We start from the raw sequence: 22,763 nt of genomic DNA, 5'->3' as shown, positions 1-22,763 counted from the left end.
GAACGCAAGGATCTCAGAACATATAAGAGTTAGAGACTTGAGAGACTCCTAGTGCCCGCGCAGATCGAGTTTGTTTCCGATAATCGATAACTTACTCCGTTTCCAAGAAATCGATAAAAATCGATATCGATATCCTCTTTTTTTGGGCAATTTTGGTAAATAATTAGAGCTAGAGTCACCAAACATGACATAAAGCTTCTAAAATAGAATATATGTCTGCATTTGATGTTGGAAGAAGGGGGTGCAGGGTATCTCCTAGTCGGGAGCTCCCGACTAGAACCTCTAACTTGTTATATTTTTTTGACTTCTGCCACCCAAGCACATAATAAATTTATTGCAACCTTACTAAGCAGTATTCACTGTATTTGCTTCTTATGCTCGTCTCGTTGTTTTGAGCGGTTTCGGTTAAAGACAGAGACACTCCCATAACGCTTCAATGACCAAAAGCGTTCTACCTTCGTGGTGACCTGGAGAGCCCCTATCTTGTTGCCAGCCACGTTTCTGGACATTTTACCCAGCAATTGTGAGCGCAATTGTGCGCACTTTTTTCCGGCGTTGACTGTGCATATTAATGTTTTTCCAGCGTTTTTCTCTTTCTTTATGCTGCTCGAAACCCTTTGGAAAAAAATGGTTGAGGAAGATTTTAAAAAATGCTGGGCACGTGCTGATTGATGTAAAATGCGTAATGAGCGCGGTTATACTTGTGACAGGGGCTTTGGGGTGGGGCTGAAGGTGTAGATAGATGACCGCGCTATGAAGAAAAGTTTTCTAATTAGAATATACGTGGCAGTTGCGAAGTATACTTTGAATGTTGACCCTTTTTCTGTCGACTACTTCAATGAGCCAATTAAGTGCAATTAAATTCGGTATAATGCCACATTTCCTTACAAAACACCAAATTGTTGTGCTATTTTATTTGAATATGAATTTAAAACACAATAAAAACCTGTATTTTAATTGTTTTCTCATAGTCCCTAATATTAATTTTATTTAAAGTTTATTCAAGTCAGTTTTAAAAAATCAAATATGTATCCTTACTTAAAATGTATGTACAAAATAAATTTTGTGGGCCTTGGCATAAAAAAATCCAACAATTAACGGAGGATTCAATTAGTGTTTCTATACATTTATAAATTATGTTAACAGCTTTGGTTAAGAAAAAATGTTTATTTCTATTCCGCAAGATATGTAAATATCAGCAGATCTATTTAATTTGTTTAGCACTATTGCATAAGTTATTTGAACTCTTCAAGTCATATTGCCTTATTCTGTGATCTTCTTTTAATTGGCTCATATTTTAACAGCCATATTTTATATGTATATATGATGATCGGATATATCCGATGAGCTTGAAGTCGTTCGGATGGTCAGCTAAAAACATTCATTCAACCAACGCCTATTCAGCTCCATTGCGGTCGCGATTTCCAAAATCGTCGAAGCACGTATTCATTACGTTCTTATGCATGGCTTTGAAAATAAGTTAAAGCCATTCCAGCCAAAGTTATAAGCTTGGATTCTGCGAAAAGTGTAACAAACGTCTAATATCAATATTCATAAATATTGTTTGAGATAAATTTCCGCCTGGAACTTCAACACACCAAATCTTTGACCGCCAATTTCTCCAAGGGGGAATTGATTTTGCGACAAGTGAGAATCACCCCCCAAATGAATTTGAAAAAGGATCTTTGAGAATGGGTTTGAGGCCAATCAGATGATAACCGTGCGGTTTATGCTTCCAGGCTTTAATGGGTTGGGCTGTGCGTTGAACACCAATCAGCCGGTCAATCAGTCAGTCAATCTGTCAGTCGTTCAGCCAGTCAGTTAGACAAACATTCTTATATGTTAAGGTATATTATTTCTTAATGTCGTTTCATTTTTGATCATAAATACATATATTTTCAGCTTTAAGCTGTACTATTTTTTTTGGTATCAACATAGATAATCTATCTTACGATTTTTAAATTCCCACATTTTGGGTCTCATAAGTTGTGGAACTGCCCAGTCACTCCGCTATTAGAGCGGTATCTAAATAGGGAACCTCTTATAATCCAAATTTGCTACAATGACGTCTTTAATTGCGGTCGCTGGACAATTTATGAATAAATGACTTGATTAGTCATCATAACAAAGCAGACACCTGCTCCCCCTTTCTGTTCATCTCTCTATCTCACTCTAGTCTCCTCTCTATTATATTATATATTTATATATACATATATATATATACATATATCTCTATTTCACTCTATTCTCCTTGTATAAATGTATATATATATATATATATATATATATATATATAAGGAGAATAGAGTGAAATAGAGAGATGAACAGAAAAGGGGAGCAGGTGTCTGGTGTATATATATATATATATATAGAGAGATATACATATATATATATATATATATATATACATAAATATATATATATATACATACATATATATTTCTGCATCTCTTTCTATATATTCCTTGTTTTTTGATAAGCTTAGTTCAGCTGAGGAGCGGCACAGTGAGGCGCATGTGAGAGGACTTCAACAAGAAACTGAGCAACTTAAGACCCACGCAGGTTATTATCAATAAGGCCACTCCAAAGCGGACAAAGAACACCAATATGAAGTCCAGACTATAGTACTGCATGAAGGACATGTCCTCTTCCGAGATCCGCATATGTGGTGCGCCCTTGTGACGCAGCACATACTCTGTCCACCAGACTGCCGTGTCCAGGGGACTCATGGGCTGGTCCCGTAGCCGCATGGACATCTGCTGAGCATTTTGAGCATAAACAGGATTTTTGATTAGTTCCTTGATGGCATTCACCGTGGATTCAACAGTCATCGTGAGGATGTCATGAATTTGAGCGAGGCCTGCATGTTTCATGCGTTCTGCGTTGCCAAATTGATCGTAGTACATCGGGAAGCAGAGCATGGGAACACCATAATAAGCCCCCTCAATTATGCTCAGAACACCCCCATGGGTGATAAAAAGCTTGACCTTGGGATGGGCCAATAATTCGCGCTGTGGCAGCATGGGACTTATGTAAATATTCTTCGATTTGCTGGGTAGCGCCTGCTCAAATTTCCAGACGACGCGCTGTGGCAGCTGGGCAAAGGTTTCCTGCATAATTAGAAGCCAGTCCGGTGGCAGCCACTTTCCAGTGATTTCCATACCCATTGAGAAGATAATGACACCATGATCGGCCTCGTCCACAAAGCGCTGCAGATCGTCATCCAGCTGGTCGCTCGGATTTTCTAAGTGCATGCCCGCCACCTCGATGACATTAGGAACATTGGATCTGGCGCGTCCCAGGCTGAAATGCTGATTAATCAGCATCAGGGAGAAGTTACGCCGAATATTATATAGGCTGTCGGCTGATTTGTTAAAGAAGCGCTTGTAGAGCTGCATCTGAGTGGGCAGGTACACCAGTTGCTCCAGAAGCCACTCCTCTGTGATGTATATCCAATTCTTCAGTTTCTGCAACAATCCGAGGCCATTGGAGTACCCGTCCGGCGACATGGGCTCGTACACGCTCGGCGCCTTATTTCCCGCCAGATAGTCGATATTCCAAGCGGTCCCATAGACAGAAAGTCCCACCAGGGAGGCATTATAGTACGGGGCAAAGCCATAGAGTGCATCTGTAAGGGATGCTTGCACTATGACCATGTCGAAGTGAGCACTCTTATCCTGAATCAGTGACTGGACGCCGGCATCAGTCAGAATGTATCTTGAGGAGTTGTAGAAAAACTCTGCCGTCATCAAGGATTCCTGCCATTTGTTCTTCGGAAAGTCCTCAAAATCATAGTTTGACAGATCTACACTTTGTAAAAATTAGCAAATATTTAAGATTTAGCTTTAGAAAAATATTGCACCTTTGAATTTGAAGTCTTCATTTTATTATAATCTTAACAAGTGTCTGGATCTTCCGACTAGGGCCCTGAACCCTCTTATTCCAACACTTAATAAAGATAAATTAAAACAAAAAAATTTCCTTGGCAGGGCTCTAACCGATCTTAGCCTTTCTTTCTTAACCGATCTTAATAAAATTTTCTTCAGTATATCTTATTGTAGCATAAAATATTTGTGTATTCTCAAAAAGTAAATTGCATTTAAATTGTAGCTTACATTGCTGGGCAATATAAGTTGGGTTATAAGCTTGATTTTTAGCTCTGCGTTGGTAGCGGGGAAGTGACGATAAATATAAAATGAAAGATATTTGATATATATATAAAATATATAAAAATTCTAGAAGCAACATATCAATTTGGTGACTTTTGCTCTTATAATTTAACTAAATTGCTCAAAAATGGGGATTTTGATATCGATTTTTATCGATTACTTGAAACGGGGCAAGTTATTGAATATCGGAAACTAACTTGATCTGCGCGGGCACTAGGAGGACCGACAGCTAAATAACTAGATCTTATAGGTTCTGAGATCCTCGCGGACGGACACACAGATGGACATGGATAGATCGATTTCATCGAATTTTAAGTCTCTAGCTCTTATAGGTTCTGATATTCTTGCGTTCATACATACGGACATGCGGACGGACAGACGGACGGACGTGGCTAGATCGACTCTGTTATTGATGCTGATCAAGAAAATATATACTTTATGGGGTCGGAGATGGTTCCTTCATACATTTGCATTTGCAAAAAAATATTATAACCTTTTTACCCATTTTCAATGGGTTCAGGATATAAAAACCTTTTATATATAAGATATGTTTATTTTGTTGGATTGTTTTTGTTTGGGATCATTTTTTGTCTTACTGCAAGAAACTGTGCGTTATACTCTTAAAGGAGATGAGTTAATAAATTAAAGGAGGAATGAATAAAAAACCCATTAGCCTGTTCATTTATCTTATCTTTTTGATACAAAGCAATAATGATTAAACGACGATCGCCAAATGCCATAAGGTTAAAGCTGATAATAGGAACATGGCTTACAATATGTCTATCAATAAAATGTTAAAGTTTTAGCATATACTGAAATGGCAACCTCGTTCGTCGTTGTGTATATATATAAAATATATAAGTATATAATATATATTTTTAAAGATATTGGGTTGAAATATGTCACTATATTTATTAAAAAGTACTTGCTTTTAATTATCGCAACCCTTTGATCTTTTGCTTACCCTCCATTAGCTGATCCAGCATTTCCACTCGAATATGACGAGCCCCATCGATGTTCGCCAAGTGATTTCTAGCTGAAATGATGGTTACCTGGTGGCCTTTCTGGACAAGCGCTTTCATGTATGGCGCCACGAGCAGGAAGGGTGAGGGAAAACTGTACGAGAATACGGCTAAAATGTTGGCGGCATGTGTTAGCTGCAAGCACAAACTAAATATTAGCAAAGCACCGCTCGTGTGCCCTACCATGTTGCGGCTCCACGTCCGTACATTTCAATGTTCTCTCAAAAACTGGGCATTATTGAAAATATCGGTTTTGGTTGTGCGTTTGATTGCGGAGCGTACGCTAATCTTATCACTAGGTGGGCAGTTGAGCGCCACTTCAATTTCAGTCAAATTTCAAACAGGGCAAGCCATGAGTACGCCAAGAGCATATCCACGCCCTTGTAGTGTGCATATGGAAAAGTTGATTTCACAATCGTAACAAGTCAGGAGCCAGTTCAGGGATCTAACAATAACTTATGTAAAGTTATAAAAAATCCCAACGAAAACCGCTTTGTCAGCTATGTAAGAATTTTATCAGATGCGCACCTTTCGATACATATATTCATTGAAATAATTAACGGCGATGAGTGTCGCAGAATAAATATACCAAATTTATAAACTGTTTGCCCTGATTACGAAACTGCAATTTTCACTGTAGTCAGCCTTAAACTTATTATTGAATACCTTTATTCAAATTCATTTCAATATCATATACATCCATCCATATTCCCCATCCCTTCCTAAAGCAAATGTTGTACAACGGTGGGTGACGTTTCGGGATGAATCTCATATCCAAGGAAAATTCTGATTTTTACACTTATTTCACATTTTTCTCAGTTATTTTGTGTGGAAAATGAGGGTCTAGATATTTTGGGCGAAGTCTTAAGTTTTGTCCAGTGGGCTTCAAATTTATTTTTTTACAAAAGTGTATTCGAGATCGTTTTACACTTTTCGCAAAATCTAACAATCGTATGTGAAAAATTCATAAGAAAATGTTGAACGCACGACAGATTTTACGAGAGGGATATCGCTAGAAAGTTCATGTCTAATATTAAAGGAAAATATATTTGACATATTAAAATAACTAACAACATATTTAACAATTTCACACTCAACAATAATAACAGTGCAATTGCCTCGCTTATCTTTATCTAAATTAGGAAACAGTCTTTGTAAAATGTGTTCAAAATTATACTTTTATTTTATAGTCAAGCGTCGCCAATGAAAGATATCAATTGATTACAAATCAAAACAAAGCGAACACATTTCCCCTTCTCTTCATCTCTCTCTCTCTCTCTCTCTCTCTCTCATCTCTCTGTCTCTCTCTCTCTCCCTCTCTCTTTCTTTCTCTTTATACATATACATTTATATATATACTTATATATATATATATAGAGAGAGAGAGAGATGATATTAAATTATATACATATGTATTTATGTAAACATATAAAAATATTATAATATATTTATAAAAAACATATGTAAATAAATATATATAATATTCAATATTTATATAGGCATATATAAATTTTTTTTTATTTTTTTTTTTGGTAGTAGACTTTAGTTAAGGAGCGGCGCAGAGGAGAGTATGTGAGAGGGCTTCAACAAGAAACTGAGCAACTTAAGACCCACGCAGGTTATTATCAATATGGCCACTCCGAAGCGGACAAAGAACACCAATATGAAGTCCAGACTATAGTACTGCACGAAGGACATGTCCTCTTCCGAGATCCGCATATGTGGTGCGCCCTTGTGACGCAACACATACTCTGTCCACCAGACTGCCGTGTCCAGGGGACTCATGGGCTGGTCCCGTAGCCGCTTGGACATCTGCTGAGCATTTTGAGCATAAACAGGGTTTTTGATTAGCTCCTTGATGGCGTTCCTGGTGGATTCAACAGTTATCGTGAGAATGCCCTGAATTTGAGCTAGGCCGGCATGTTTCATGCGTTCTGCGTTACCAAAGTGATCGTAGTACATCGGGAAGCAGAGCATGGGAACACCATAATAAGCTCCCTCAATTATGCTCAGGGCACCCCCATGGGTGATAAAAAGCTTGACCTTGGGATGGGCCAATAATGCGCGCTGTGGCAGCATAGGGCTTATGTAAATATTCTCCGATTTGTTGGGCGGCGCCTGTTCATATTTCCAAACGACGCGCTGTGGTAGCTGGGCAAAGATTTCCTGCATAATTAGAAGCCAGTCCGGTGGCAGCCACTTTCCAGTGATTTCCATACCCATTGAGAAGATAATGACACCATGATCGGCCTCGTCCACAAAGCGCTGCAGATCGTCATCCAGCTGGTCGCTCGGATTTTCTAAGTGCATGCCCGCCACCTCGATGACATTGGGAACATTGGATCTGGCGCGTCCCAGGCTGAAATGCTGATTAATCAGCATCAGGGAGAAGTTACGCCTAATATTATATAGGCTTTCGGCTGATTTGTTAAAGAAGCGCTTGTAGAGCTGCATCTGAGTGGGCAGGTACACCAGTTGCTCCAGAAGCCACTCCTCTGTGATGTATATCCAATTCTTCAGTTTCTGCAACAATCCGAGGCCATTGGAGTACCCGTCCGGCGACATGGGCTCGTACACGCTCGGCGCCTTATTTCCCGCCAGATAGTCGATATTCCAAGCGGTCCCATAGACAGAAAGTCCCACCAGGGAGGTATTATAGAACGGGGCAAAGCCATAGAGTGCATCTGTAAGGGATGCTTGCACTATGACCATGTCGAAGTGAGCACTCTTATCCTGAATCAGTGACTGGACGCCGGCATCAGTCAGAATGTATCTTGAGGAGTTGTAGAAAAACTCTGCCATAATCATAGCCTCCTGCCATTTGCTCAAAGGAAATTCCTTTCCAAAATCATAGTTCAATAAATCTAGACTTTGTAATAAACAAATCGGTTTTGCTTTAGAAAACGTTGTGTCTTACTTTTATTATAAGCTATTATTATAATTACAAAAGTGAGCTATTTGACTTGGGTAAATGTTTTGTGTAATAAACTTTGCGTGTTACAATTGGATGGAATTCTAATTTTGGAGTTTTAGAATTGGGTAACCTATTAAAGAAGGAATGGAAAAAAATGCTTTTCATTGACCATTATTGATTCATTAAAAATGAATAAAAAGGGGATAATGTTATGTACATATGTATGTAACTGGCACTAAGAAGCATCTCCGACCCCATAAAGTATATATATTCATAATCCGTCTGTCTGTCCGTCCGTTCGTTCGTTCGTATGCATGAACGCAAGGATCTCAGAACCTATAAGAGCTAGATATTTGAAGTAGGTCCTACTACTGACTGCGCAGATCGAGCTTGTTACCGATAATCGATAACTTACTCCGTTTCCAAGCAATCGATAAGAATCGATATAGAAATCCTGTTTTTTTGCAAATTGGGTAAATAAGAGTCACCAAAAGTGATAGGTTTACTGTAAAGTAGTATTTGTATACGCATATATCAAGTATATTTCATTTTACACTACCTCATAGCCATAAATCAAGTTAATAACCCAACTTGTATTGCCCACTAATCTTTTTTACAATATTAATGCAATTTACTTTTTATGAAAACACAAATATTCTATGGTACAATAAGATATACTGTAGAAAATTTCATGAAGTTAAGAAACACGTGTTTGCGTCACCAGCGCAAATTCGAAGAATATCTGTATACATGTACGCACATACATTTATGCGCGTCTGCTTCGAATTCGTCAACAACATTGCAATTGCGACGTAGGTGCTTCTAGTGCCCGCGCAGATCGAGTTTTTTCCCGATAATCGGTAACTTACTTCGTTTCCAAGCAATCGATAAAAATCGATATCGATATCGGTTTTTTGGGCAACTTTGGTAACTAATAAAAGCTAGAGTCACCAAACTTGACATATAGCTTATAAAATTGAATATATGTATGCATTTGATGTTGGAAGAACAGGGTTCAGGGTATCCCCTAGTCGGGAGCTCCCGACTAGAACCTCTTACTTGTTTTAATTTATCTTTGTTACTACTAAAGAAAAAGAGCACGTAGCGCGAGCTGAATTTGGTATAAGAGGGTTGGAATAAGATGGTTCAGGTTATCCCCTAGTCGGGAGCTCCCGACAAGAACCTCTTACTTGTTTTCAAATTGTAGCATATTAAAAGTTAAATGACAACATCGTTCGGCGTTATATATTATTAAATATGTCGAGTTATGACAGGTTACCATCAAATATGCACGTACTATAAAATATTTGTATATAATTATCTAATGTAACGTATTTCGTTTTAATTATCGCAACTATTTTTTCTTTTGCTTACCCTCCATTAGCTGATCCAGCATTTCCACTCGAATATGACGAGCCCCATCGATGTTCGCCAAGTGATTTTTAGCTGAAATGATGGTTACCTGGTGGCCTTTCTGGACAAGCGCTTTCATGTATGGCGCCACGAGCAGGAAGGGTGAGGGAAAACTGTACGAGAATACGGCTAAAATGTTGGCGGCATGTGTTAGCTGCAAGCACAAGCCAAATACCAGCAAAGCACCGCTCGTGTGCTTTACCATGTTGCGGCTCCACATCCGTACATTTCAATGCTCTCTCTAGTACTGAGCATTATTGAAAATATCGAATGGTAGTGGGCCTGGTTGCGTAGAGTGCTGCTAATCTTATCTCTGGCATTTCCATAGGTAGTTGGCTCTTGGCTGTGTGTGGGCAAGGCGAGCGCCACTTAACTTTCAGTCAAATACCGCAAGTGCTTTTCGGTGGAACTATTCGCGGGAGTCTTTTATAATGCGAATACAGCAGCTACTGATTGGGTGTCTCGCCCTCAGCACACTGCTGCTGCAACTGTGCCCCACATGGGCTGCCAGGATATTGGCTGTGTTTCCCTACGATATGCATTCGCAGTGCATGCTATTGACGCCCTATCTGCATGCGCTGCTGCAGCGGGGTCATCAGGTGACCTTAATACACGCCTTCACGGATTGCGAAATTGTGAAGCAGCTGCACTCGATACACATCAAAGATCGTTATGACACAGTGTTCGGTGAGTTTAAAAGCTCAATAAGACCTTTGGGTTAAGGGCTGGGTAAATATGAATTAAATTTAACATTAAGCAAATATTTCGGCTTGTGTATTTATTTTGACGGCAGCGCGTTGCCAAATAATTGAAAATCTGGTATTATATTTATTTATTTATTTATTTATTAATTAATGGTCGACAAAACGAGTGTCTTCCTCATTATTCAATAGGTTATACAATAGATAATAGAATTATATGCTAAAAGCCTAGTTATAGAATACAATTTTCTAAATAGCATCACCGACCGATGGAGCCGTTTTATTTGCCAGTCCGGCCAGCTGTGCCCCTTTTCACAGCTGGTGTCAGTGGCGCTATTAGAGCCTACATCTAAGCAGAAGGTTGTAAGTAGGAAAAAAAGTGTTCTCAAGTAAAATTAAAAATAATCTAAATTTGATATATTAATAAAGAAAATACAATAAATAGGAAAAAAGAAAGTAAGAAGATTGTTAATAAAGTAAAGCAATGTAAGTTAGATAAAGAGTGTTAAGAAGATAGGACAAAGAGAAAAGTAATGGGAAATCACCGACCCTGTGGGGGAAAATTTTTCAGCCTGTCCGGCAAGCTATGCCCCTGCTTATAGCTGGGAATGGTCAACGACTTCCCGAAGGTATCCTGAAAGCAACTATTTTATTAGTGGTAGAGACAGTTCGATAGAGAAAACGTGATGCAAACTATTATAATTTTTACATAGCACGCGAAAAGGATTGTGCATAGCGTAGTCTGTTGTGCGCGTAGATAGAAATAAGGGGCGATAATTTCTAGTTGGTTTAGCCGGAACAGAGAATTGAAGACGCCCTAGTAGAAAAGGAGAATCTATGTCGCCAATAATCAACTTATGTAGAAGGACTACACCGAGAATTGTCCTACGGTTGGTTAAAGACGTAAGGTTGAGAAGAAGCAGTCTGCTGGAGTAGGATGGCAACCGAAGATTAGGGTCCCAATTTAAGCCGCGTAAGGCAAAAAGCAGAAATTGCTTCTGAACAGATTCAATAAGAGCCTGGCTATTGTTATACTTTGGAGACCAGATGCAAGAGCAGTATTCAAGGATAGGGCGGACAAAAGAGATGTACAGAAGTTTTGTTATAAGAGAATCGTTAAATCGTCTTTAGACAATCGATTAATGAATCCAAGTACACAAACAGAGTTAAGAATCATACGGATTAGTGTATGATAGAAAAAGTTGGACATGGTCCGCATACATGAGTACACGGCAAAAAGGCGTAGGTGTCTGAACAGACCTAGAGGGCAATTGCAAAAGTTGAGGCTGCAACCGGCGATTGGTTGGGGACTCGAATTTATATTTGCCAAGCAACTCGAAACTCGAGTCAAAATTATTCGAGAGCTGCTTAGCCACATTATTCAATTTTAAGAATTGATTTCTCACAGAATTATACATTCTGGAGAAATCAATTTGCTTGTCGATGCACTCTGGGCACGACCAACGCAAGCCACCGCAGCCCTTCTTGGCAATTGCAGCGATCTTGTCGCAATCACGCCTAGTGAGACCTGCACATTTAGCATGCATCATCATCATGCAGAATCATCAGCCTGCTTGAACGTGCACGGTTTCTCACAGCACGTCATAATTATTAAATGCGTATGCAATTTGCGAGAGCGCAGAGCAAAACGAAAACGAGGCACAAGATAGAGCACGTAAACACTCGAAAAACAATTATTCGTACTCAAACAAATTGTTTGGAGCGAAAATCAATAGAAAAAAATTTGCGAGAGCACAAGCAGAAAGTATTCAGCGAACACACGCACAAACAAGTGTATGCACAGGGGAGCACCAAAGCAAAAGAATCAAAACAGGCAATAACAACATCACGGAACTGACGCCGCGTTTTATAAATGCAGTAATTAACAGACTTACGCTGCACAACAGATAACACTTTGCACAGTTTATAAAATCTTGGAGCACAAGTAAAACACGTCAATCACTCTCAACTGATAACTCTTTATGACTATTAGTAAGAGCATTTAGTATCCGGACATTTGAAGATTATTAGAAGCCTTTCAAATAATATATTTTCATTTATTGATGATCGCCTTTAATCTTTTATATTTACATTTTTCGCTTTAACTAACTTGTTAAGCGGCTTATCGAGAGCGCCCCTCATGTATGCTAAGCTTTGTTTGAACTATTTACCAACATTGTGTTTATTACCTTTATAGAATTGAATGCCGAAGAAGTGCTGTCCATGTCCAAATGGGTGGAAGTGAATTCCGCACGTAACTATTTTGTCAAGATTTGTATCAATGTGCTGCAAAATGAAGAGGTACAGCAGCTTATGCGATCCAATGTGAGCTACGATCTGATGATATTGGAGCCCTCCTATACAGATGCGCTCTTCGGGCTGGCTGCACATTTCAATGCGAATCTAATCGGTCTGGCCACATGTGGTGCAGATTGGAACATGGACACATTAGTGGGCAATGTAGCATCCTTGACGCTTGAGCCGTGGCTGCCCCATGGCTTCATGCCCGGCGTAACGCTGCTGGAACGTTTCTATAACTGGATACTCATCTCCGAGGAGTGGATGATGCATACATTAATATACTTACCGTCATTGCGAGCGGTGCACGAACATTTCTTTGGTCACCTTAAGCAGAGCTTTGTGGAGATACGTCAGAGCTTCTCGGTGATATTGCTAAACCAGCACTTTAGCCTGTTCCCGGCGCGACCCAATGTGCCTGGCCTGGTGGAGGTGGGAGGCATGCATGTGCCCAAAATGTTGGCCCCGCTATCGCCAGAGCTGGCACAGTTTATTGAGGAGGCACCACACGGTGTCATTGTCATGTCCCTGGGCATGGAATTGCAGAGCAAAGATCTGCCGGCGGTGACTCTAGGACTAATAGTAGACACCTTTGAGGATTTGCCACAGCGCATCATATGGAAATTTGAGGGCGATGCACGACCCAATGTGAGCAGCAGCATCTATCTGGACCAGTGGCTGCCACTTCAAGCCATCCTCGCCCATCCCAATGTGCGCCTGCTAATCAGCCATGGCGGCATACTAAGCATCATTGAGGCAGCTCACTATGGGAAACCCGTGCTGGGCTTGCCACTATTCTTTGATCAGTTTCGAAATGTGGAGTGCATGCAGGCAGAGGGCGTGGCAGAGTTCCTGGACATTAATTCTATGACCAGACAGGAATTTGAGGCAACACTCAGACAGTTGCTGGAACAACCACAATATCACCACAACGCTCTGCAACTCTCGGAACGCATTCAGGATCAACCCTTGCATCCACTGGACACAGCGGTCTACTGGACAGAGTACGTGCTGCGCCATAAGGGTGCGAGCCATATGCGGATCTCCACCTCCAATATGAAATTTATGGACTACTATTGCGTGGACAATCTGTTGATTATCGTTGGACGACTCGGTATTCTTGTTGGCCTTGTGGCTTATGTGCTGTACAAGTCGTTGTGGTTTCTGAAAAGTCGCAGTTGTTCAGAATCAATATTCCAATAGCCAATGGCGCGGCAGTCTACGAAATTGGACAAATACTGCTTTATCTAATCTGAATGGCAATTACTGTTTTGGTCATTGTAAGTGATTATATGATTTTGTACTCCATAAGTGTCCACATATGTATAAAATATATTATATGTGCATATGCCGGTGGTATGTTAACTCGGATGCATTTCCAATGTATCCATTTGATTTACACGGAATGCGCAACCGAGTTCCAACTGCTGCTATGTGAATTGAAATATTATGAATTTAATATGTTCCCTATATAAAAGTCTAATATATAATACGTACAAACAAATAAGACTTTTCATGTTACCTTCTTAAGTTGTTCCCTAAGATAATTTTCGAATAGAAAAACTATGTAGCCTGAAGAAAAACGTGTTGCGTTAATGTATATACAGATATATTTATCTAGACCTAGGCTAGGTTATTGATATAAAAAAATAATAACTTAGGCTAATAGTTTAGCAAGTATGAAAATAAAACAATTATTTTAAGTAGGAATATTCATTAAACTACGTGTAAAGTATCCTTTGCTTTATACGCCAAATGCAAAAATTAAAAATAATAAATGACATTAATGATAATAATAATTATAATACACGGGGCGTTTATTCCGTTTCCAGGCTGCTGTTATTATTATTTTTTCCAGCTGAGTTGCGCCTTACACAGTCACATCAGGCCTAAATAATAATATAATAAACCAGTAAAATAACAAAATAATGATTTCCACAATGATTACTCTGAACAGAATCAATTTCCGAGTCGATATAGCCATGTCTGTCTGTATGTTTGTGTGCTCGCTTTGAAGCTAAGTATAAACAAATATTTTTATTTATTATTCTTTAATTAATTATTAGATCTACACGATCTTCCTTATCAGCAAATGACTGTACTATAGGAAGAATCGGTTGAGTTTAGGTAGCGAGAAATGTTATATTTTGCAAGACATCTTCATCATGGTCAGAAATTTTAAACTTTACAATTGTACACCCAAAACATGTATGGCAAAACCGTAAGTCATAATTCTAAAAGTGTATTTAATCTTCGGTGGGCCGCAGATAGCTGAACTTCTTAAATTTTTTCCCTAACAACAAAACAAGCGCCCCAAGTCAACAATATTTTCATTGTGGCGCAATTTAAAATTTTTTCAGAGAGCAAAAGTTTTATATGAACACAAAAACTGTCGTTTTTACGCTCAAGTTAATGCAGTGGGCAGACCGGTCTATTCTACAGATTACGCTCTATAGCTCACATAATGATTTGTTTAACAAAGAGAGCGCAAAATATAAAGATAAATAGCGAGAGAGTAAGAAAGCGAGGGAGAGCAGCGTTGCATAACAACTGAGAGCTCGTAATCAAATAAAATCGTGGACAAAACGCTCGCCGATGACAACGCCGCTCGTATTTATATTTAAGCTATTCTATAAATAACACAAATAAAACTTAAAAAAAAAAAATAAATTATAAAAAATTTATCAACAAACTGAGAAAAGTATGTTGCGCTTCATCAATTTTGTTGTGCTTTGACTCACGCTTTGACCTTCTAAAACAACAACCGAAATCGTAATCGTAATCACAAAAAATTGGCTATAAATCGACGATAATTAAAATCTGTTTTGTTTGCTGAGTTTAGTAGCGAGCGAACTACAAACCCATTTGGACACAAATGGAGCTGTTCCGTCTTGGATTTTTGATAGCGCTGCTCTATCAGCTGACGGTTGGCGTGCAAAGTGCCAAAATTTTGGCGGTCTTTCCGTTTCCCGGCAAATCGCAGTATATATTCGCTGAGCAATACCTTAAAGAGCTGGCTAAAAGAGATCACAATGTGACGGTGATAAATACCTTTGGCAGCAACCAAACGGAGCCCAACTTTAATGTAATTGGTGCAACCAAAATACACGAATTAATGGCAGGTAAGGGTTTTACTACAATATCAGTAAGTACGTTAAAAATCAGATAAGATTTCGTCTACAAGCTTATAGCAGTGCGGACTACAATCAGCAGGCCAGTCAGTGGACAGTGCTGACCATGACCACGGTATTCCTGAACATGTTAACGTCTAGTGTGTTGGAAGACGAAAAAGTGAAGCAATTGCTCGAAGGCGCCGAAACCTTCGATTTGGTGCTGCTGGAAACTGTGCAGACTGAGGCCTTGTTTGGTCTGGCACAACACTTCAAGGCTATTACCATGGGCATCTCATCCTACGGCACAGATCGCCACATCGATGAGTTAATGGGAAATATTTCGCCGCTGTCCTTCAATCCCATGCTTTTATCCTCGCGCACCGAGCACATGAGCTACGAGCAGCGCCTGTGGAACATTTGGGATGCCAGCCTTGGCTGGCTGCATAAGCGTCTGGTCCATATGCCCAGTCAGCAGCAGCTGTATAAGCAATACTTTCCCCAGGCCAGCCGAACTCTGGAGCAGGTGTTGGACAACTTCTCGCTGATGCTGCTGGGGCAGCACTTTACGCTCAGCTATCCGCGTCCTTATCTGCCCAACATGATTGAAGTGGGTGGACTGCATTTGCAGCACTCAAGAGAGCCCCAACCGCTACCTGTCGAGTTGGCCAAGTTTGTGGCGGATGCCCAGCATGGTGTCATATACTTTTCCATGGGCTCAAACGTCAAGAGTGCCGATTTGCCGGTGGCAACGCGTCAGGTGCTGCTGCAGGCATTTGGCAGCCTCAAGCAGCGCGTCCTGTGGAAGTTTGAGCAGGAGCAGCTGGAGGACCAGCCCAAAAATGTGCTCATTAGCAAATGGTTTCCACAGCCAGATATTCTGGCGCATCCCAATGTGAAACTCTTCATCACACACGGCGGCCTGCTGAGCACCATCGAGAGCATTTACTTTGGCAAGCCGGTGCTGGGTCTGCCTGTTTTCTATGATCAACATTTGAATGTGGAGCGCGCCAAGCAGGCGGGCTTTGGCCTAGCCCTGGATCTGTGGACCATGACTGCAGCCCAGTTGCACGATCAGGTTGTGCAGCTGCTCAGCAACGCCAGCTACACACAGGCAGCGCAGCTAAAGTCAAAACTATTTCGCGATCAGAAAGATACGCCGCTCGAACGCGCCATCTGGTGGACGGAGTATGTACTGCGGCACAACGGCGCTCAGCATCTACGTTCCGCATCGCGTGACCTGAGCCTAGCCCAGCTCCATGGTCTGGACACATGGGGCCTGCTCTGTGGCGTTACATCGCTAATTGGTTTGGTGCTTTTATTTGTTCTCACGTCTCTGTTGAGATTATTACGCTACATTCTATGTAGACGTTGCAAGATCGACGCTAAACAAAAAACACAGTAGGTCTCAATATAAATAATAGATAGTAGGTATTAAAACTGAAAAGATATTGGAGATTACACGATTAATTTGTATTTAAATATTTCTAACAAATAACAATTCCTTAATGATAATTAACTTTAATACTTATTTGGTAAACTTTCTTTATGTGAGATTCCCTTAGATTTTTTATTTATTAACAAACAAAATAAAAATAAACAACCCCATTTAAAAATAGTTTGAAGACACTTTGACGGGATATATATAACATTATTTTTATACCCTGAACCCATTTTTAATGGGTATAAGGGTATATTGTATTTGTGCAAAATCCAAATGTATGTAACAGGCAGAAGGAAGCATCTCCGACCCCATTAAGTATATATATTCTTTATCAGCACCAATAGCCAAGTCGATCTAGCCATGTCCGTCTGTCTGTCCGTCTGGCTGTCCGTCCGTATGTATGAACGCAAGGATCTCAGAACCTATAAGATCTAGAGACTTGAAATTTTAGATGTAGGTGCTCCTAGTGCCTGTGCAAATCGCGTTTGTTTCCAATAATCGATAACTTACTCCGTTTCCAAGAAATCGATAAAAATCGATATCGATATCCTGTTTTTTTTGGCAATTTTGGTAAATAATAAGAGCTTGCGTTACCAAACTTGACATATAGCTTCTAGAATTGAATATATACATATATGCATTTGATGTTGGAAGAAGAGGGTTCAGAGTATCCCCCAGTCGGGAGCTCCCGACTAGAACCTCTTACTTGTTTATAATAAATAACTTTAAAAATAATACAATACATCAACCGCTGTAGCTGCTATTTTAATTGGTCGTAATTTGCAATTCCTTTCAAATATAAAAAAAAAATACTTGAAATGTATAACACATATTTAAGTGTTTCGCTTCTAACATAGCTTTAAAATATGTTTAGAATTCCATACTTTTGAAATAAATTCCTAATTAAAAATCTTTAATAGCCCGTTAGGGCGTATATATATTTAGTTATATAATGTGTATTAATTAATTTTTACTTTTATCGACAGATAGAGTAGTAGTTGACAAATTCACTATCAGTAATATATACAGTGTACTCCTTCGTCTAACAATGACTACGGCAATACAAACGATAATATCTAACGAGTTTTAGAAAAATTTCTGCTGATGATCATGACTGGCAATTTCTCATCTCACACACACGGAGGGTTACTTAGCTACATTGAAACTAGCAGAGGGAAACAGAAACACAAGCTGTTAAACAGAGGCAGAGCTTAATTTAATAATCTCATACTAAAGAGCAGACATACGAGCTGAACAAGGTGAGGCCGAACATGGAGGCGTGTTGTGTGGCTCTCATACAAATGAATGTAATCGCCTCTGTAAAATTTGTTATCGCATGCACGTCCATCAGTCTAATCTAAACCGAGCAATGTTTTCCATTTATCAATGCCTATTTCAGAAATTTAGTTGAATTTTTGAGCTGGGAAGAATCACACGAAATGTTCTCTCTACGGCTCTGCTGCCTCTTACCATTAGTTTTATTGCTGCCAAGTCTCCTTGATGGCGCACGGATACTTGCGATATTTCCCTTTCCGGGTCCATCACAGTACATAAACGTCTTGCCCTATTTGAAAGGCCTCGCATCGCGCGGTCACGAGCTTACATCGGTTAACGCTTTTCCCCAAAAGAAGCCAGTAAAAAACTTCCGTGACATTGTCGTACCTGAAGTATTTCAATCCTACGATGGTGCGTTGGAGTTTGATATGGTTCGTCATGAGCTTTCAATGTCTTAAAGTTTGGTTATTTCAGATATAATTTCCAATATTGAAGCCTACAGAAATTTGTGGCAGGAGAACACTTTTATTAATGATTTTTTTATCAGCATTACAAAGAAAGTGTTCGAAAATGCCGAAGTACAGCGGGAGCTGTTAAAGCCGGGCAAGGCCCAATTTGATTTGGTCATTGTGGAGGCCCTGCGTACCGATGCACTCTACGGTTTTTCAGCGCACTTTAATGCGCCCATCATTGGCCTCTCAACATTCGGCACGGATTGGAATGTCGATGAGTTGGTGGGCAATACTTCACCGATCTCGTATACCCCACTAGTTACGGCGGGCTTGAGCGATCACATGACCTACTGGGAGCGAGTGCGCAACTTGTTTGAGACCTCTATAGCCTGGCTTAATTGGAAACTAATGTATATACCGGTGCAAAAGCAACTTTATGAGCAATACTTTCCACATGTCGCCCAAAAGAAGCCTTTGGCGGAGCTGAGCAAGAACTTTTCGCTGATATTGCTCAATCAGCATTTCTCGTTGAGTTTTCCGCGTCCATATGTGCCCAATATGATCGAAGTGGGAGGACTGCACATATCTCACACGCCAGCCCCCTTGCCCAAGGAGATAGAGGAATTTGTTCAGGGCGCCGGCTCAGCGGGTGTCATCTACTTTTCCCTGGGCTCAAATATAAGGAGCAAAGATCTTCCACAGGAGCGAAAGCAGATGCTGCTTGAGGCTTTCGCCAGTCTACCACAGCGTGTGCTCTGGAAGTTTGAAGACGATCAGTTGCCCAACAAGCCGGCCAATGTATTTCTTAGCAAATGGTTCCCTCAGCCCGACATACTGGCGCATCCCAATGTGAAACTTTTCATCACACACGGCGGCCTGCTCAGCACCATTGAGAGCATCCACCATGGGAAGCCCGTGCTGGGGTTGCCCTTCTTCTACGATCAGTTTCTGAATGTGGAGCGCGCTAAGCGCGCTGGCTTCGGTCTGGGACTCGATCATAAAGAGATGACAGGAACGGAATTTAAGCAGACTATTGAACGTCTAATCAATGATTCGAAGTTTTGGACAACAGCACAGCTTATATCAGCTCGGTATCGCGATCAGCCCATGAGCCCACAGGAGACTGCCATCTGGTGGACGGAGTATGTGCTGCGCCACGACGGCGCGTACCATATGCGTGTGGCAGCGCAGGACTTGAGTTTTGTGGCTTATCATAGTCTCGATGTGTTTGGCATGGTCTTGGGTGTGGGCATATTAATTTTGGTTACGATTTATTTTGTGCTAAGGAAGCTGCTGTGCAGCATACGAGGTCAACAGGTATCAGGCGAAGACAAATTGAAACATCACTAGTTTATTAAATTTCAATTTCTATCAAATATAAAGATACATTTTTAATTCGTTTTGGCATATATTTCAATTAATTCGCAATAGCTCTTACCTGCCAAAATTATAGAGTTGTCAAAAATAATTAAATACATTGCATAATATTGGTTTACTTTATTGGCATTGGCCATTATTACTCATTGCTATGTAGCTCATTATGGTGTGGGTAACCAAAAAATGTGCATTAACTGGTCTCCAATCAGCTACATACGCGGCGTATGCGTAATATAAAATTGCAGCGGCACTTTCGTTGTATGTGCGACGCTTATTTTTGGCCGCAGCAACAAATGCATAATCAAAAATTCATGAAGTATATGCACTTTTATTTGTTGCTGTTCGTTGTCTGGCTGCTTTTATTGTTATTGGTGTGGCTGTAGTTGTAGTTGGTATTTTGCATAAAAGGCTGCTGCTGGCGTTGGCCGCATGGAAATGTAAATGATTTTAACGAATTAAAGCTGGTCTATGTGCCGATTGATGCCTTTAAAAGCTGGCAAGACAGTTACAGAGCAAATTTGTTGATGTCCTACTTTGAGATCGCTGAACTTTTAATGAGTCCTTGAATACAATCTATTATTAACTAGTTTCCATATGCTAGACGTGCTTGAAGATCATTATTCATTTAAAAAAATTAAATTTATGAATTAAAAAAAAAAAAGAGAAAGAAAGGCTTTCTCTGCAAGGGTATAATAACAATTATCAAAATAATGCAGAGACTTTCAAATATTTATTCGATATAATTTATATTATACAATATTTAAAACTTCATTCACGAAACAAAATATTGAGCAAACTAGCTATGGATTAAAAGAGCAAAGACCATCTTGCGCCAGATTCATGTAGTTCCAGCAAAATGATCAAAACTTAAACGTAAAAAAAGGCAAAGAATGTAAACGTCCAGTTGCCAGTAGCCCGAAATGTCAAAAAATGTGTCCATGCCAGAAATTCTGTTTGTTAACTCTGGAAAATATGTGCCAGCATCAAATCAGTCGATTCAATGAGTTTGCTCGTAGACATTTTGTTACTTGCCTGGTGATAGAGATGGCACGGAGAGCTCCAATGCCTGGCATTTGCATTTCCATTTGGACGTCGACAAACGATGTTTGTTTTTACAACAATTTTAAAAAAATGTTGTCCAGGTGAGAAGTGGGCGGGCAATTGCTCCATTTGCTGGCATTGCAAATTGCAAGAAATTCTTATAAGAGATTTGCAAAGTATGCTGCCAATGCTGGATAGCTCTGTCAGACAGTGTTGCCCTAATGCATTTGTCAAATTCTCTGCTGAAACGGAGAAAATTCTCTGTTGACTTGACAGTAACCGAGCTTTACAAATTCTATGCCATATATAGTAGATGTTGACCCACATAAAAGAGCACTCAAATAATAAGAATGTTAAAAATAAAAATTAAAAAAAATGGCAAGAAAATGTCTCCCATCGTGTGCTTTTGCAAATTTGTTAGAGGTTAATTTCAAACATAAACTTATAAAGAAGTCTATAAATTGTTAGGGATTTTCGAAAGTTCTGTGAAACATGGCTCTTTGAAAATGACTACGGTACAAGTCAGTTTTACTTGTCAGCCAGCCAAGATAAACAGTTTTATATAAAAGGATAATGAGGTTTTACTTAAGCCACCCACATTTAATCTTCACCTCTAGGTGACACAGTACAAAATGTTATTGACCTGTCAAAGGTCTAGCTTTTGCAAAATAAATCATTTTGCATTTATATTTTTGTACACTGCACTCACTAATTTTAAATGCACGGTGATTGCGTAATGTTACGCTGTTGTAGACTAGCGTACCATCACGCAATCACCGTAATAATTTGAACATATTGAACATTATCCAGATAGCTTTCAGTTACTTTTCAGCAAGTTGAAGAATGTTCACTTGATGATAGATTAAATACCTCAGAGATAAATATAACGAGATACAAATATAAGTTCCAATCGATTATTATCCGATCTCCCTCAAACTCATTTTCAATGGTATTTGCTAAATCCTCCCCTCATGGATGAAAAATGTTTATTGTGGTGTGATCTCTGAAAAATTAATAACAAGCTAGGTGTCTGGTATCGTTTTTTAACGATTCATGGAAACAGGGCAAGTTATTGATGATTTGCGCATCCTATGGAAGGATATGAGTTCAAGTCTATAACGCCAAAAAATTTCAAGTCCCATCCTTATCCTTGTTGCATACATTTGGTCATTACCAGTATACTCCCTTAATACATTTTCAATAGAGTCACGGTATAAAAATTGTACCAAATCCAATTACCGTTTAATTACATTAGTTTTAGACCGGGGCTTATAAAAGCAGAGTGCCCATCAAAAGGACTCAGTTATTTGAAATGTCTTTTAAAGTTGCATTGGTTTTGCTTATCTGCGTTGCTTTGCCTGGTAAAAATGGGCATTGGGGCAGTCAGATGATCTTAAGCGATTAAACGCATGCTGTGTTTAATAATTCAATATGTATAAAGTGTAATGGTCGCAGTTTTCCTATTTAAATTAAACCGCGTAAGCGATCCTAACAGCTTGCGTTTGTGTAACGACGCTATAGCGATCAGCTTTTGTCTGTCATGGTCA

The 22,763-nt window shown here is 39.7% G+C and overlaps 5 protein-coding genes across 5 annotated transcripts; 3 read left to right on the top strand and 2 right to left on the bottom strand.

Moving 5' to 3' along the window:
• Positions 1-2,449: 2,449 nt before the first annotated feature.
• Positions 2,450-5,377, bottom strand: LOC115770563 (UDP-glucuronosyltransferase 2B15-like). Its single transcript, XM_030715875.1, has 2 exons — positions 5,134-5,377; positions 2,450-3,805 (listed from the first exon to the last, which is right to left on the bottom strand). The coding sequence occupies exons 1-2, from the start codon at positions 5,375-5,377 to the stop codon at positions 2,487-2,489; spliced, it is 1,563 nt and encodes a 520-aa protein (XP_030571735.1). The 3' UTR covers positions 2,450-2,486.
• A 1,325-nt stretch (positions 5,378-6,702) lies between these two features.
• Positions 6,703-9,741, bottom strand: LOC115770551 (UDP-glucuronosyltransferase 2C1-like). The gene is made up of 2 exons (XM_030715854.1): positions 9,480-9,741; positions 6,703-8,055 (listed from the first exon to the last, which is right to left on the bottom strand). The coding sequence occupies exons 1-2, from the start codon at positions 9,736-9,738 to the stop codon at positions 6,734-6,736; spliced, it is 1,581 nt and encodes a 526-aa protein (XP_030571714.1). The 5' UTR covers positions 9,739-9,741; the 3' UTR covers positions 6,703-6,733.
• Positions 9,742-9,944: 203 nt separating this feature from the next.
• Positions 9,945-14,277, top strand: LOC115770560 (UDP-glucuronosyltransferase 2A3). Its single transcript, XM_030715872.1, has 2 exons — positions 9,945-10,205; positions 12,417-14,277. Exons 1-2 carry the CDS (start codon positions 9,950-9,952, stop codon positions 13,718-13,720), a joined length of 1,560 nt encoding a protein of 519 aa, XP_030571732.1. The 5' UTR covers positions 9,945-9,949; the 3' UTR covers positions 13,721-14,277.
• Positions 14,278-15,217: 940 nt separating this feature from the next.
• Positions 15,218-17,219, top strand: LOC115770550 (UDP-glucuronosyltransferase 1-10). Its single transcript, XM_030715853.1, has 2 exons — positions 15,218-15,639; positions 15,702-17,219. Exons 1-2 carry the CDS (start codon positions 15,393-15,395, stop codon positions 17,030-17,032), a joined length of 1,578 nt encoding a protein of 525 aa, XP_030571713.1. The 5' UTR covers positions 15,218-15,392; the 3' UTR covers positions 17,033-17,219.
• A 1,263-nt stretch (positions 17,220-18,482) lies between these two features.
• Positions 18,483-20,270, top strand: LOC115770570 (UDP-glucuronosyltransferase 2A3). Its single transcript, XM_030715885.1, has 2 exons — positions 18,483-18,757; positions 18,821-20,270. The coding sequence occupies exons 1-2, from the start codon at positions 18,511-18,513 to the stop codon at positions 20,146-20,148; spliced, it is 1,575 nt and encodes a 524-aa protein (XP_030571745.1). The 5' UTR covers positions 18,483-18,510; the 3' UTR covers positions 20,149-20,270.
• The last annotated feature ends 2,493 nt before the right edge of the window (positions 20,271-22,763 follow it).

The sequence above is a fragment of the Drosophila novamexicana genome, unplaced genomic scaffold, assembly GCF_003285875.2.
Source record: "Drosophila novamexicana strain 15010-1031.04,08,12 unplaced genomic scaffold, DnovRS2.1 tig00004557-arrow-arrow-pilon, whole genome shotgun sequence".
Taxonomy (NCBI): domain Eukaryota; kingdom Metazoa; phylum Arthropoda; class Insecta; order Diptera; family Drosophilidae; genus Drosophila; species Drosophila novamexicana.
This window is presented reverse-complemented; position numbering and strand designations above follow the sequence as displayed.

Coding starts and splice junctions, on each gene's coding strand:
- LOC115770563 (XM_030715875.1), bottom strand. CDS start 5,377: ATGGTAGGGCACACGAGCGGTGCTTTGCTAATATTTAGTTTGTGCTTG. Junction 3,806..5,133: donor GCTGGATCAGCTAATGGAGG/GTAAGCAAAAGA, acceptor TACAAAGTGTAG/ATCTGTCAAACTATGATTTT.
- LOC115770551 (XM_030715854.1), bottom strand. CDS start 9,738: ATGTGGAGCCGCAACATGGTAAAGCACACGAGCGGTGCTTTGCTGGTA. Junction 8,056..9,479: donor GCTGGATCAGCTAATGGAGG/GTAAGCAAAAGA, acceptor TACAAAGTCTAG/ATTTATTGAACTATGATTTT.
- LOC115770560 (XM_030715872.1), top strand. CDS start 9,950: ATGCGAATACAGCAGCTACTGATTGGGTGTCTCGCCCTCAGCACACTG. Junction 10,206..12,416: donor TCGTTATGACACAGTGTTCG/GTGAGTTTAAAA, acceptor TTACCTTTATAG/AATTGAATGCCGAAGAAGTG.
- LOC115770550 (XM_030715853.1), top strand. CDS start 15,393: ATGGAGCTGTTCCGTCTTGGATTTTTGATAGCGCTGCTCTATCAGCTG. Junction 15,640..15,701: donor AATACACGAATTAATGGCAG/GTAAGGGTTTTA, acceptor TTCGTCTACAAG/CTTATAGCAGTGCGGACTAC.
- LOC115770570 (XM_030715885.1), top strand. CDS start 18,511: ATGTTCTCTCTACGGCTCTGCTGCCTCTTACCATTAGTTTTATTGCTG. Junction 18,758..18,820: donor AGTATTTCAATCCTACGATG/GTGCGTTGGAGT, acceptor TGGTTATTTCAG/ATATAATTTCCAATATTGAA.